The sequence below is a fragment of the Malaclemys terrapin genome, chromosome 20, assembly GCF_027887155.1.
Source record: "Malaclemys terrapin pileata isolate rMalTer1 chromosome 20, rMalTer1.hap1, whole genome shotgun sequence".
In the NCBI taxonomy this organism is placed as follows: Eukaryota; Metazoa; Chordata; order Testudines; family Emydidae; genus Malaclemys; species Malaclemys terrapin.
Genome location: NC_071524.1, coordinates 18,146,578 through 18,161,265, shown reverse-complemented (window position 1 = coordinate 18,161,265; position 14,688 = coordinate 18,146,578). Strand labels below are relative to the sequence as shown.

The window sequence follows — 14,688 nt, the reverse complement described above, 5'->3', positions numbered from 1 at the left end:
GAAGGGGCGGCTGTTTGAGGGCTGTGCCTGGCTTAGCGGCATCCCTCCGGCTTCAGGGCGCCGCGGGGAAAAGGAAGGCTCCGGTTTTCAGGTACCCAGCTGTCCAGCCTCCCCTCTCCCTGCATCGCCCGGAGCGTGGGGTGGAAGGGCACTCAGGTGAGACAGGAGCCCTCCCCCGAGCTGGGCACAGGCTGCAGCTAGGGCCTGAGCCGAAGTGAGCAGGAGTCTTTCCATTGGCTTCAATGGGCTTCAGAGCCGGCCCTCGGCTCGCTCCATCTGCAGCCCGCGCGGGAGAGCTCTGTCCCGGGCCCTGCTCGCGGCACGGTTAGATCTGTGCTGCCAGTGCGCAGGCCGAGGCTGTTTGCCCGGTTCCCTGGCCAGCGCCGACAAAAGATGATTTCTGAGACCCACGTTACACGCCGCAGCGTGTGGCCGGAGCAGGGCCTGCTAGCCCCCCTTGCAGCAGTAAACGTCCCGGGAACGGGGGCTGGAGAAGTGGTGCTAGCAACAGTCGTGCTTTCAACCCGGGTGTGGCTGGCCTGGCTTCGCTCCTGGAGCTGCCAGGGCGACCCACAGGAGCATAGGGCACGTCCCCCAGGCCGGCGTCCCCTCTGGGTGGCCCGTGCCAACGCTCGCTTTTATTTTTAGCGTTAATGGGCTATTGGAAGTGCAGGGGCCGTGCAGCAGCTGTGCGGGGGTTATTTATAGCAATGCTGAAGGTGGGCCTGTGCTCGCCTTGGTTGCCGAGCGCTTTCGGGAGTAGGCGCTGGCAGCCCTGCAGCTCGGACAGATCCCGCTTAGCTCCCTTGACTCCAATGCCCGCCCGGCATCTCCTCTCTGCCGGGGGGAGAGCAGGGGGTCAGGAGTCGGTGCTATTTCTGTCCTTGGCATGGTGCCCCAGGACCAGGGGCTGCGCTGCAGTCCGGCTGATTTTGGTGCTGCCGGCTTTCGCTGCAGTGGGGGGAGAGGTGCTAACCGGGTGACACCACGTCCCTTAAAACAGCCGCAGAGCCGGCCACTTCAGCTAACGTCAGGCCAGGGACCTGGGAGCCAGGACTCCTGGGTCTGTTCCCAGCTTTGCCACTCTCCCTCTATGTCCTTGGGCAAGTCACTTTGCCTGCCTGGGTTTGGGTGGGCTTCCCTGGGAAATAAGGCTATTTACATGCCTTACTGGGATTCACACGGGCCCCAAAGGAACCTCCAAACTCCTGCTTTTCCCCCAGAGGTTACCCCTGAAATACTTTGGAGGCCCCCCATTTCATCACTAAGCATCTGTCTCAAGTGTTGGCCCAGTGTGGCCGGCGTGGAACCTCTCCCACTCTTGGGCGGCCTGGCGGTGTGGTCTCGGTGTCCTTGGCTGTGTGTCAGCCTCTCGCTGCTAAAGTCCCGAAGTGGCTGTGGGGAGCTGAGAGCGCTGTGAGTCGGTCAGCGGGAATCCCGCGTCTCTGGAGCGTCTCCGATGAAATTCGGTTGTTTGGCCCTTGGCTGGCTCCTTGCCGAGAGCAGGGCAGCGGCTCGGCGTTCCCGTTCTGCGGTGCCGACGTCGGGGTGGGAGCTGGTTTGACGCGGGCTCTGTAGCGAAGGGACGGAGCGAGGCGTGAAGTAACGCCAGGCGCAATACGGTTTTGTTCCAGGGGAGTACATTAAAACATGGAGACCCAGGTACTTCCTTCTGAAAAGCGACGGCTCTTTCATTGGGTACAAGGAGCGGCCGGAGACGTCCGATCACAGCTTGCCGCCTCTGAACAACTTCTCGGTCGCAGGTACGTCTGCCGGTTAAACCCGGAGGTGCAGGGACACCCAGGAGACACAGCCGTGTCTCTCCTCAGCAGATGCATGGCCCCTTGGGAAAACAGGCGGCCCCCTTCTCACAGAGCCCACGTCCCCTCTGAAGCTGAGAGGAGAGGTCAGGCTCCAGGGTCTCTGTGCCATGGTGCTGTTTAGAGCTGGATGTGGTGGCACAAACTTGTCCAGACATGAGTGCCCCGCTAACGGCGCGTCCAGCAGCTGCGTTCCCTCTCACGCTGCGATGCTCTGACGTGACACCCCCCGCCCGAGCGCTGCCTGGCCTGTCGCGGGGAGAGAGACTAGCAAGCAGCTCGGCGGCGTTTGCATGCGGGACTAGTACAGGTTTAGTCCCAGTAGTGCTGGCCCCATTGAGAGCCCTGGTGTGGACGGGCTGCCGGCTGCCATCTTTGAAAGGAAGCTGGCACGCTGCAGAGGCGGTACCGGGAGGCGCAGGCGGGGTGCTGTAGGTGAGGCTGACGGGAGGCATTTAAAGACACAGGGTCGTTATTTTAACGGGATCCTGCGATGAGCAGGTTGCCAGTGCAGGAGGTTGCGGGTTAGCAAAGGGGACCTGGTCTCAGAAATCAGTGGTAGCCTGCGTTCCCCCCTCTCTGCCCCCAGAATGCCAGCTGATGAAGACAGAGCGGCCCCGGCCGAACACTTTTGTCATTCGGTGCTTGCAGTGGACGACTGTCATCGAAAGAACCTTTCACGTGGACTCTCCGGACGAACGGTAGGTGCAGCTCCGCACGCTCCTGTCTGCGTCACGGCGCGCCTGCCTCCTCCATGCCCATCACGCAGCACAGGGCCTGGCGGGCGGCAGGGCGGGGCCGGGCTCTCTGGGAACTTAGCTCTTGGTCTTCAGATTCCTTGGCAGCCACTGGCAAGCCAGCCCTGCCAGCCCTCCCAGCCCTGCTGAGAGGCAGATGTTCTCCCCACATCAAGGGGGAGACGGGCAGAGGGAGAAGGGTGTGTCCACCACCCTAGACCAAGATTGGGGGCTCCCCGGTGTTCCAGGTGCTACATGCAGGGGCTCCCCGCATGCCGGGCGCGGCACTGCGAGCTGAACAGAGGGTGGGAACGGGGAAGTGAAGTATTTCTGTGGCAGGACAGGAGTGTTCGTGTGATCCTGCGTCGGAAGGCCAAGCTAGGAACCTACGGCTCCAGCTGGGGTGTGCCTGGCTCTTATTGGGGAGGCAGACGGACTCTCTGTGCCCCAGGCTGGAATTTCTCCCGCGAGTCCCAGCTCCGTGCTGCGGAATGGGCCACGCTGGTGCCTGTGCCACACGCTACGTACTAGAGGGGTCTGGCAGTGAGCTCCTTGCCCTGCAGCCTCTGCTGCCCTGGGAGCTCTGGCGAGGTCAGGCAGTGCCAGCTGCCACCGGGACAGGTGTGTGAGCTGCCGCTCACGTGCACTGGCAGGGGTGGCCCCACGCTTGCCCACTGCCCAGCTGCTGGTGTGGAGGTGCCCAGGCTGTGAGAGCCATGACAGGAAGTAGCGAGGAGCCCGAGGGGCGCAGGCGTGGCCTGCCTTGGAGCATTGCACGCTGGGACAGCAGGTCCCCTCCCCCGTAAGGAAGCGTAGCCACAGCGGGGTGCGTGGGATTTGGCCTTACAGACCTGGGGCTGGTTCTGCCTGGCCATCGGCCGCAGAGCAGGGGTGTGACGCTCTCCTTGCACCAGAGTGAAGGGGGCCACCAGGCGCTGGGTCGCGGAGAATCGCTGCACACTGACAGACTCTCCCCGCCGACGGGCGCGTCGTCTGGGGAACCCCACAGGAACCCTCGGGCACTGCTAGCTGCTGGCAGAGTGGGCATCCGTAGCTGGTGTGTGGGTTCCCGGCTCCCTGCTGAGCCTTGAGAGCGAAGCCGAGCTCTGACGGGGGCTGCTGCCCCGGGGTGGGATTGCCGTGGTCTTCTCCCTCTGTAAGTGTCAGCGCTGGTGCCGGGCCAGGCTGTGGCAGGCGCTGACCCCCGTGTTCACCGCAGGGAGGAGTGGATGCACGCCATTCAGACCGTCGCCAACAGCTTAAAGAACCAGGAGCCCGAAGAAGACACGATGGATTACAAGTGCGGCTCCCCCACCGACACCACCGGGGCTGAGGAGATGGAAGTGGCTGTGACCAAGACCCGGGCGAAAGCAGTAAGGCGCCTAGCATGATCTCCGCGGGGGGGACCCCAAACCTTGTTTCGGCTGTACTGTGAGGTCACAGGCTGGGGAAGGTCAGAACCCCCGGCGCAGTCGTGACGCTGGGTCCGTTCCTCGCTCCAAGCTGCAACCGTCCCACTGCCAGGTTCTCCGCACTCGCTGAGATGGGGGGTCACTCCACCTAGGTCCCTCACGGGTGCTGATCGCTCAGGAATCCCCATCTCCTGCTACAGAAACACACTGTGCTTTCTTTCCCTGCGCCGCACGGACGTGTGAATCCTGCTAATGACTTGTCTGAAACACGGTTCCCTTTCTCCAGTCACCTTCTGTCAGCTCCAGGGGGTCTTCATCGAGGGCTGGGGGGGGGACGGGACAATTGACTTGGCCCCATGATTTCTGCAAACCCCTACCCGTGACTACCGTAAATATTTATCTGGAACAAGAGGCTGCTCCGTGTTGGTTGAGGTTGGCCAGTTGGCACAGAGACCGTGGTTTAAATGGCAACGGTGGAACTGCCCCCCATGGTGCCAGAGGGCTGGAGTGGGGCGTAGCTGGGTGTCCTGGCCGTGGGCTGTTGTACCCGGGCTGGAACTAGCTACCACAGCGGGAGAACCCCTCGGTTTTCAATTGGCCCCTTGGTCGGTGTTTCCCCACCTTCCAGCCATCCCGTGTGGCAGCGCGTTAACCCTCCCCCTGTCTGCCTTTCTTCCTAGACCATGAACGATTTCGACTACCTGAAACTCTTGGGGAAAGGCACCTTCGGCAAAGTGATCCTGGTGCGGGAAAAGGCCACTGGGCGCTATTACGCCATGAAGATCCTGCGGAAAGAAGTCATCATTGCAAAGGTACGTTCTGGGCAGGGTCAGCGTGGAGGGGCTTGGGGGCAGCTCGCTGAAGGCAGATGCCAAGTGAGCCGAAACAAGGCGTATTCCAAACCCACAGGCGTGTGCTGTACGTTGTTAGGTAACGTCATCCTCTGCTGGTTACGCTCGCTGTCCGTTTCTCTCCTGTCTTCTGTGTGTTTGCCTCTGGGAGCAGGGGCAGAAATTCTCACCTGTGCTTCAAAGACTTAGAGATTAATGTGTTCACCCGTCACCATCCGCCTTCGGCTGGAAGCTGCTTGGGGCAGGGGCTGTGTCTGTGGTGTTTGTACAGTACCTGGCGCCATGGGGGCTGCTACCTGGCTGGGGTTCCTCGGGGCTAGAGCGATAAATGGGGGGGACTGTGGGCGCTGAGTCAGCAGCACACTTAAGCACCCGCTTCCCTTAAAGTTGAGTGGACGCGAGCGTGTTCTCCCATGCTTTGCTGGCCAGCTGTGAGCATTGTGCCTTGGCAGCTGTTCCCCTTGGGTGCGAACGCCGCCCGCCCCCCGGGCTGGATTCTGCTCCGCACCTGCCAGCTCGAAGGCCGACGGCTGTGGCTCTGGGGCTGGGTGGCACGGCTGGCTTTGAGCGCGCAACTGATCTCTGCGGGGTCTGTCTCAATGCAGGACGAGGTGGCACACACGGTTACAGAGAGCAGAGTGCTACAGAACAGCAGGCATCCCTTCCTGACGGTAAATCCCCCCGCGGGGGCTCTGGGTGGGCGAGGCGGGCGTGCCAGCCGGGTCTCGAGGCGGGCGTGCCAGCCAGGGAAGTGGCCTGTTTTCATGCCAGCCTAAACCTGAAAGATCCTTCAGACTCACAGCGTCACCTCCTTGAGCAGTGTCCCCTGGGAGGGGCTGCCCCGAGCTGGGTGCCCGGGCGCAGAGCGTTCATCTCTCGCTTGTCGGCTCCCGGGCAGCCGCCTGGGAGGAAACACGAGCCAGGGCTGCGCAGTGGGCACTGGGAAATGAATGTGCCGGTGCCCACCTCCTGCCATTGGCCCCAGGCTGGCGCTGGGCGTGCCGCTCGGCCTGGGAGCCGGGATTCTAGCCACGCCGTTCCCTGGCGTGGGAGCTGGAGTAAGAGCACCACAGTCCCGGGGAACGCCGAGCCATGCAGCCGGCGACTGCCTCTTCTCAACCACTCCCTCTGTTGCAGGCGCTGAAATACGCCTTTCAGACCAACGACCGGCTGTGCTTCGTGATGGAGTATGCCAACGGCGGAGAGGTGGGTCCTCTGTGTGCAGCCTGGCACCTCAAACGGCCGCACAGGCTGGGGGAGGGGAAAGATTCGGGAGCCGTTCTGCCCCCCGCACTGCTGAGGGAGGCTGGCCAAGACCGTGGGGGGGTGCAGAGGAGCCAGCAGGAAGATGGCCCATGTCTGTGACTGACCTCCCCACCCCCCTCTGCAGCAGGGCAGAATGTCAATTCGTCCATCGTCTCACTTGGGGGCTCTCAGGTCTTACAGCAGCTCGTGACGGCCCCGGCCCTGCCGTAAGGAGCTGGGACACAGGAAAATCTGCCCCCACAGGCCAGCTAGTCAGGACTCCTGGGTTCCCTGCCTAGCTGTCGCTGATTGGCATCTGGCCGTAGGAACGTCATTCTCCCAGCTATGGGGGGGATTGTTACCCACGGCAGGTGTGGCTAATGCTGTGTCCTGCCAGCAGCATTGACCAGCCTCTCCTAGCTCTGCGCAGTGCCGCTGCCGGCTGCTGTGAGTTCCTCCAACGTTGTTAGTGCTGGGCCTGGCAAGGGAAACCCAGGCGTGTTCGAGGGACCCTTTCTGAACTGCCGGGTTCGGGGTACGTTCTCCCTCCTCGGGGGCTGTCAGCGTTCTGAGTGCCCAGGGCAATGCGCGTCGGACGCACCCGCCGGCCAAGACCTGCCAGAGCCATCGGCCCTCGGTTGGCTGCCTTCGCACTAACGGCCCCCGCTCGGTTTTCCTTCCCTCCAGCTGTTTTTCCACCTTTCGAGAGAGCGCGTGTTCACGGAGGAGCGAGCCCGTTTCTATGGTGCTGAGATTGTGTCGGCGCTGGAGTACCTGCACTCCAGGGACGTGGTCTACAGGGACATCAAGGTAATGTCAGGGCAATCAGCCGTCTCCCCGGGCGCTGGGGCTGCAGCTGGAGTCAGTGCTCAGAGCCGCTGGAAACTAGGCCCTAGAGTGTCTCAGCAGCGCCGTGCCCTGGCTGGATTTCATCACTGCAGGAAGGCGTCTGGAGAACAGGTGGCAAGGGCCCTTCGCCCCTGTCCCTGCTTCTGAGGGCTCCGTCCCAGCCCCCAGTACAGCCTGGCGAGCGGGTAGTTAAAAACTTCCTCTTTTACCCAACCCTTGGCTCGCCTTCCTGCCCGGCCACTGTACCCGCGAGGAGAGGCGGCTTCCAGCTGGGAATCCGGGCTGCTCCCAAAACAGCCAGACCGCCCGCGTCCGGCGCAGTGATCACTCTGGGGTTGACGAGGATTGACTTGCTGTTGATCGTTAACCTGGCCTAACGATGGTGGTGGCGGACTAGCCCCCACGCCCCATCGAGCTCACCGTCTCGGTTCCGTGTGGACGAGGGAGCGGAATTAACCGGAGCTCTAACCCCCTCGCTCCCTCTCTGCCTTTCAGCTGGAGAACCTGATGCTGGATAAAGACGGCCACATAAAGATCACGGACTTCGGGCTTTGTAAGGAAGGCATAACGGACGGCGCCACCATGAAAACCTTTTGCGGGACGCCGGAGTACCTGGCCCCGGAGGTATTCATCCGGGTGTATTAGGTGTATTACGGTAACACCGCCCCGACCCAGGCCAGGGGGGTTGGGAGCCAGGACTCCTGGGTTCTGTCCCGGGGAGGGGTGGGGGTTGGGAGCCAGGACTCCTGGGTTCTGTCCCGGCTCAGGGGGCGGGGGGGGGTGGAGGTGGGGGTTGGGAGCCAGGACTCCTGGGTTCTGTCCCGGGCTGGGGAGGGGAGGGGGGCTAGTAGCCGGACTCCTCTCCACCCCTCACGAGCCCCCCGCTTTCCCTCCACAGGTGCTGGAGGACAACGACTATGGGCGGGCTGTGGACTGGTGGGGGCTGGGCGTCGTCATGTACGAGATGATGTGTGGCCGCCTCCCGTTCTACAACCAGGACCACGAGCGGCTCTTCGAGCTGATCCTCATGGAGGAGATCCGCTTCCCCCGCACCCTCAGCCCCGAGGCCAAGGCCCTGCTGGCCGGGCTGCTCAAGAAGGACCCCAAGCAGAGGTGGGTGGGTGCTGGGCACATGGTGCCGGCTCTTGCTGGCGGCTGCTCTGCGGCAGGTGCGTCGGTCGCCAGGGAGACGGTCAGGGCCGGGAGATCCCCCATGGCAGGTGCAGACCAGAGGCGAAGTGTCCTCGGCTCCTGCCCAGGAGAACAGGGCTTAGAGCTTCTAGGGTCTTCCCTGGGCAGGTCTCTGGCCTGGCTTGGCCAGGGGGTCAGAGCAGCTGATCACCGACGGTCCAGCGGGGCCAGGCTGAGAGCCTAGGTCGATGCGCTGGTTTCAGTGTTGCTGGTCGACACTGGCCGGGATCCTGCTGCTTTACAAGGGGCTCCCTGACCTTTGGCACCATCTGACTGACCGGATTTCAAATGGCACCTGGAAAGCAGTGCCCGTAGCCCAGGCCCTGGAGCGCGGGCCAGGGAGTAAGATGCTCTGTGTCCCCAGGCTAGGCGGAGGGCCGACCGACGCCAAGGAGGTGATGGAGCACCGCTTCTTCACGGCCATCAACTGGCAAGACGTGGTTCAGAAGAAGGTAAGAGGGGGAACCCGCTTTGCTGGGGACAGGCTGGGTTTTTTCTCAGCCCTTGAACCACTTATCTGAAGAGTTCTCAGAACAGCCACCGAGTGTCCATGCGAGGCTGCAAAAGCCGCCCGTCAGCACGGAGCAGAGCTCGGGGTCCCACGTGCTGGGAGGGACGGGCCAGGCTGGGATTACAGGATGGGAGATCCTGGCGCTCGTTTCCCTGCATTGAAAACCTCCACGAGGAACCTCTGTCTGCAAACAGCGCAGCAGCTTTGATGTGAATTGCGAGACCCCGGTGCTGTAAAACGACACTGTCCCGTCAGAATCGTCCTTCTGAAAAAGTGACCCAGGCAGGGTTGGGAGAGGCTGCGGGACTCCTGGCCATGCTAGGGGGCTGGTTTCTGCCCGGCGTGGGCGGTAGAATAGAGCCGTTCACACAGGAATACCAAGGTCCTGGGGATGTAAACCCAGACCTGGCCAACAGCTTACGATACTGCCGTGATTGGTTTGCAGACCTGGGGGAGGAGGGGTTGGAGCTGTGTCTAAAGCCAGCCCTGCTTCTCGTGGGAACCTCCCTTCACATGGCAGGCAGGTGTCCCTGCTCGGCGACCTCTCTCAGGTCGGTGTAGGTGCGGATTAGCTCAGGGGTGAGTGGAAATCGGCGCAGCCCCTGGGTCCCCGGGCTGGTTTCAGGTGGCGAGCGGCGTCGCTTGGTGTAACGGTGGCTGATGCTGCTCTCAGCAGCCGTGGGAGCCGAGGTGGAGCCGGGCCCTGGGATGGTTCGTGGCAGGCGCAGACCAGCCGAGCTGTCGTGCTGGGGACGGGGGGAGCCAGTGGGCGTTCCCGGTTACCGATCGCAGCCTCTCTTGCTCGGCAGCTCGTCCCACCATTTAAACCCCAAGTGACATCTGAGATCGACACGCGATACTTTGACGACGAGTTCACGGCGCAGTCGATCACCATCACGCCTCCTGACCGATGTGAGTATGGCCGGACTGGGCCGCGCCGGGCTCTGGGGAGGGGCTGAAATGGAGGGAGCCCCGCCCCGCCCAGCACAGAAACAGGGCAAGCCTGGCTGGTCTGGTGGCCTAAGCACAGGACCGGGAGCCAGGATTCCTGAGCTCTAACCACTGCCATGGCACCGCATTGTGTAGTGAGGACGTCAGCGGGGCCAGGGCGTGCGCGGGGCTGTACGCTGAGTGGCCGATGTCTGTGGAGGGATGTCGGCTGAAAGACCCCAAGACGCAGGGTTTGATCACACATACTCTGGGAGCACTCACAAGGACCGGCCCAGGTCCGGGGCCTTGTATTGTTGAGACACGCAGCGAGAGCCGCTCACGGAGGGAGAAGGGAAAGGTGGTCCCCAGTGTAGACTGGGACCCGAGCGGGCCCCCAGTTCTCTCTTGGTGGGAAGGAGGTGGAGATAACACCATGTAGCCCAACTCCTGGGCATCTCGGGTTGCACAGGCACTCTGGCGGCCTTTGTGGAAGCACCCAAGGGGTTTAGGAGCATGAGCCCTGTTGAAGGCCACCTGGGCGCTGTGCTTCCAACTCCCTGTGGTGCTTGGAGCCCCCCCCATCCCCCGATAAGCCGCTTCTCTCTCTGGCTGCAGATGACAGCATGGACTCCCTGGAGGCCGATCAGCGGACGCACTTCCCCCAGTTCTCCTACTCCGCCAGCATCCGAGAATAGGCGGCGGCCGGCAGAGACTTGGGCTCCGAGCACAGGAGACCTGGTTGGTTTTGTTCCTGGGATTTCTCTCCAGCAATCTGGTCACACACTAGCCCGGCCCCCCGGACGTGCAGGGGCAGCCCCAGCTGTTTGAAACTCCGCCAGTTTGGCATCGCACGGCCGGGTGGGGAGTCGCCTGGAAAGGAAGGAAGTGCTCTTGCTCCGTGGCTCTGAGCAGCTCCGAGCCCTGGCTGGTTCAGTCCCATGGGGTTGCTTTTATTTTAAACTCCTCGAAGTGCTTACAGCTTTTAAAGACACCCCACCCCACGAGAGAACCCCTCTCGCAGCCTTCCTCCAGCGCCGAGGGCCCCTCGCGGCCTGCGGGCCATAACCTACAACCCAGCTCCGGGGAGAGGTTCGTGGAGAGGAATCCTGTGGAATCGAAACTGACTCGCATTTGCCCGTTCTGTCCAGAGATTTCTGTTGGTTCTGGAGAGCGCCGCTGAGTGGCCGTGACGTGACTCGGCCTCTCCGCTGGGACGCATGGTAACCCTCCGAGCAGGCCGAGAGCCCGGCGGGCTGCTGTTCACTTCATTGCTCCGTTAGCTCGGCTCCGGTGCACGAGGGACGCTGGCTCGCCAGCCCCAAGCTTGGGTTCATGTTCCTGTTTTCTCTTCTGCCTGTTACCTCTTGACAGCCCTTCCTCGCACCTGCTGGGCAAGGGGCACCGCCAGAGCCGCGTGGATCTCAGCGCGCGGGCGGGAGGGACGGGGAGTCTGCTGGGCACCCGGAGGCCCAGCAGGGCTCCCACAGCACAATAGCACTAAGGAAGAAGCCGGCTCTTTCCACGGGAAGTGACGTGTCAGGACGGGCGGGGTTCTCGCCGGGGAAAGCTGGCCCCAGCCCCCAGTGGTACCTGTGTACAACGCGCACAGTTGTAAAAGCAATAACGTTTTTTCTTCAAAGCTGCCTTAAAGCCAGAAGTCGGCGCGCTCGGCGCTGCGGTCAGTTCACGCCCGGCGTGCAGCAGGATTTTATACAGAACAACTGGGCGGCTACTAAACGCTGCAGCGCTTGGCTCCTTCCGCAACTCCTGTGAGCCTCTCGCTCGCCAGCGCAGCCCCCAGACTTTGGGCTAAGCTTTTCCCACGGCGTGCGCCAAAGGCCCCGTTTCCCCAGCAGGACGCACCCTGCACTGTCACTGACGCTGCCGAGGGCTGGGGGGCGCCGCCCTGTCCCACCCAGCGCCAGTGGCTGGGCAGAGTGCATCGGGCGCCGGAGACCGATCCGAGTCGCGGGAGCTGAGCGCTCTTTCCCCATTGTCACTAGGCTGCCGGCCCCTGGACCCCACGGGTCAGACTCAAACGCTCCGAAGCCATCTGCAGCTTTGAGGGGCGGGGGGAGCAGCTGCCTTCTGCTCCTCCAGGCATCCCAGAGCCCAGCGTGTCTCTGAGCTACGCCTGGGCCGTAAATCGCAGCGAGCCGGCTGCCGTTCTGCCTGGGGTGCACGTTCCAGCCCCGTTGTGCGGGTGAGGCGCCCTCAGGGCACGTGGCGGGGGACCCAGCCGCCGGGGCTTGCTGCAGCTGCTCGGACAGAGAACCTGGCCCACCCAGCTTTTCAGTCAGACACGTTGTGATGGGATATTCTCGCCTGCTCTGGTGCCTGAGCCAAGCTGTGTCCCTGGCATGCGGGGTCTTTTTCCCCAAGATTTTCACTTCGGTCAGCCAGTTAGCCGTTAATTCCGGGGGTTGGTTCCCCACGGTGCGGTTCCCTTGCAGGCAACGGACGCACTGGTGAACGGCTGACGCCCAAGACGCCGCGTGGTTTGGGAACTAGCCGATGAGGTCTGATCTGAGGGATGGGGGGCCAGGGCTCTCGGGTACTCGGCTCTTCGTGCTGGGCAGTCAGGCCCCGGGATTGCCGCGTCGGGGGTTGGCGTACCTGCCAGCTCTTAATTTTTAAGCTCTTGAGTATTTCTGCTGCCTTTGCCTGTGTCAGAGCCGGCGCCGAACTGCGTCCCGGTCCTCTCCAGCTGCTCCTCGCCGAAGTCTCTGAATCTCTCAGGGAGGGCGAGAGCCTCGTCCCAAGTGCTGGAGCCAGCCGTGCAGCCTGGCTGCGATTTGGGAGAAAGACTTGCCACTGCTCGGCTGCCCCCTGGAAAGGCGCCCGCGTTTCTGAGCCGCAGGCCGGACCGCAGGGCTGGGCCCCCTGTTCGCTGCAGGACCTGGGCTACTCAGTGAGGGGGTCCGCAGGGTTCATACGCGGCAACGTCCCCTTAACCCTCCGTCCCCAGATACGGCTCCAGCGTTGCTCGCACGCGGGTACTCGGGCTGAATTTGAGGCTCAGGCACTTGGCACTCGGAGCCTTGTGCAGCATCAGCCCGGGGAGGGGACGGGGGGTGGTTCTCGTGCCCTGTCCCAGCCTGTGATGCGCCCCTGGTAATACTGGCGCTGGGGCTGGGGCAGGTTCCCCCTGCTCGTTCAGAGCACGCTGGAGAATCTCGGCAGCGCCGGTCTGTCTCCTCCCGCAGCCCAGGGCTCTGGCGGGGGCCCGCGGAACGGCAGGTGCCCCCGAGCTGCCGGAGCCCCTGGCTGGAGTTCATCTGGGAACGGCCCTGCACGTGGGGCCCCAGGCAGAACTCAGGAGCCGGTTTTGTGCCCTGCCTCCGCTGGAGAGAAGCTAGTCTCCCCCCTGCGCAGCTGGGCCTGGGGAGGGGGGTCCCCGCCAGGCGCGGGGCTGCCCCCAGGGTCCCAGCAGCAGGTTTATCCCCATTGTTCCTCCAGGGTTACACAGCTGGGGAGGAAACCCCCGTTTCCCAATCCGGTGCCTTCAACCTCCCTGGGCTTCCCCAAGCTCTGCGTCAGGCCTGTGCACAAGCGGCCGAGGCCAGTTCTGAAAGCGCAGAACTCAGCTGGCAGCTTCGGCGTCCGGGGAGCAGCGCGTCACCCCCGTGCCTGGTCTGCTGGGCCAGCCCCAGGCCGAGAGCGCACAGACCGCTGGCTGCCGGGCGGGCGGCGCTGCCCGGGGTGGAGAAGCATTTGCAGATGCTGTCAAAGTGCTTCATTGCTTGGCCTGTGTATTTCACGCCGCATGTGTCAGGGAGCCAGGTGGGACCTTAGCAAAGCTTTAATTTAAAACCCCTATGGCCCCCTGGGTTGCCTGTCTCTGGCCAGATGGCCGGCTCCGCCGGGGCGCGGCGCTTTGGGCTGGGTGGCCGGCTCCGCCGGGGCGCGGCGCTTTGGGCTGGGTGGCCGGCTCCGCCGGGGCGCGGCGCTTTGGGCTGGGTGGCCGGCTCCGCCGGGGCGCGGCGCTTTGGGCTGGGTGGCCGGCTCCGCCGGGGCGCGGCGCTTTGGGCTGGGTGGCCGGGTCCCCCGGACCGCGGCGCTTTGGGCTGGGTGGCCGGCTCCCCCCGGGCGCGGCGCTTTGGGGCGGATGGCCGGCTCCCCCCGGGGTGCGGCGCTTTGGGCTGGGTGGCCGGCTCCCCCGGGGCGCGGCGCTTTGGGCTGGGTGGCCGGCTCCCCCGGACCGCGGCGCTTTGGGCGGGTGGCTGGCTCCCCCCGGGCACGGCGCTTTGGGCTGGGTGGCCGGCTCCCCCGGGCGCGGTGCTTTGGCTGTTTCTCGCTGAGCCTTAATGCCCATTTGGCCTTTTGCTTGCTGTGTGTGGCTGGAATTTCATGTTGATTCACCTGGCTCAGGTGCTGGGCTGCTGAGTCCTCCCCTCCCACCAGCACTACTGGGTTTGCTGCCCGTCCGGTGCCCTCCTGTGCCTCACCAAGCGTCAAGGGGTGAAGGGCCACCCCTCCCCGGCTGGCAGGGGCTGTGCCGGGACACGCTTCCCATTGAGCGCTTCTACTCTGCCCTGGTCTGCGGCCCAGCCCGGTGTCCGCCCAGCTTTGAGGATGGACGAACAGCCAGTGGGGCAGGAGCTTTCTCCCCTGGTGGGGCGGGAGGTTTTACTTTCGTGGTGCCGGGAACCTCCCCCCGGGAGCCCCCAATGCGATGGGCACCTCGGACGAATGACGCAGACACTGCAGCTGGCACGGCTCCGCCGGCGGCCCCCGAGCTGACCTGTCACCAGCCTTGGATTGTGAGTGAGAGCTGTGCCATGGCGCTGGGGTGTGCCAGGAGCCGTCAGCGGGGGGGGTCCGGATGCTTTCCCCGTTTCTGTAGTTGAACAGTTGAGGTGCATTACGTAGACTGACACGTCCTCGTGGGTCTCCCCGACAGCGACGGGGGACAAACTTCTCCAAAGCTGGATTGTGAAGCTTTGAAGCACGCGGCCCGGAGGCCGGGCGCTGATACTTGATTCGCTCTGTAAGATAAGGGGTGTGAGTTCGGATGTTCTAGCTTTGCCTAGTACCTGGCAGGTGATGTTCCTGGAGTGTTTTGGTTCTGTAAATCTGTCCACGCCGCGCTCACCTGTGCCCTTGGATTTGTACGGTACAAGCAATAAAACGTTTTTTGGA

At 63.5% G+C, this 14,688-nt stretch overlaps 1 protein-coding gene across 1 annotated transcript in view; it reads left to right on the top strand.

Annotated features, from left to right (window-relative positions):
• Positions 1-14,688, top strand: part of AKT2 (AKT serine/threonine kinase 2) — a 32,106-nt gene extending 17,418 nt beyond the window's left edge. Inside the window, exons 3-14 of the mRNA XM_054009643.1 lie at positions 1,635-1,763; positions 2,410-2,521; positions 3,777-3,930; positions 4,650-4,781; positions 5,426-5,491; positions 5,958-6,026; positions 6,753-6,875; positions 7,410-7,538; positions 7,813-8,027; positions 8,470-8,557; positions 9,426-9,528; positions 10,162-14,688. Coding sequence (XP_053865618.1) covers positions 1,635-1,763; positions 2,410-2,521; positions 3,777-3,930; positions 4,650-4,781; positions 5,426-5,491; positions 5,958-6,026; positions 6,753-6,875; positions 7,410-7,538; positions 7,813-8,027; positions 8,470-8,557; positions 9,426-9,528; positions 10,162-10,241 — 1,400 coding nt within the window. The 3' untranslated portion in view covers positions 10,242-14,688. The remainder of the gene's footprint in view (positions 1-1,634; positions 1,764-2,409; positions 2,522-3,776; positions 3,931-4,649; positions 4,782-5,425; positions 5,492-5,957; positions 6,027-6,752; positions 6,876-7,409; positions 7,539-7,812; positions 8,028-8,469; positions 8,558-9,425; positions 9,529-10,161) is intronic.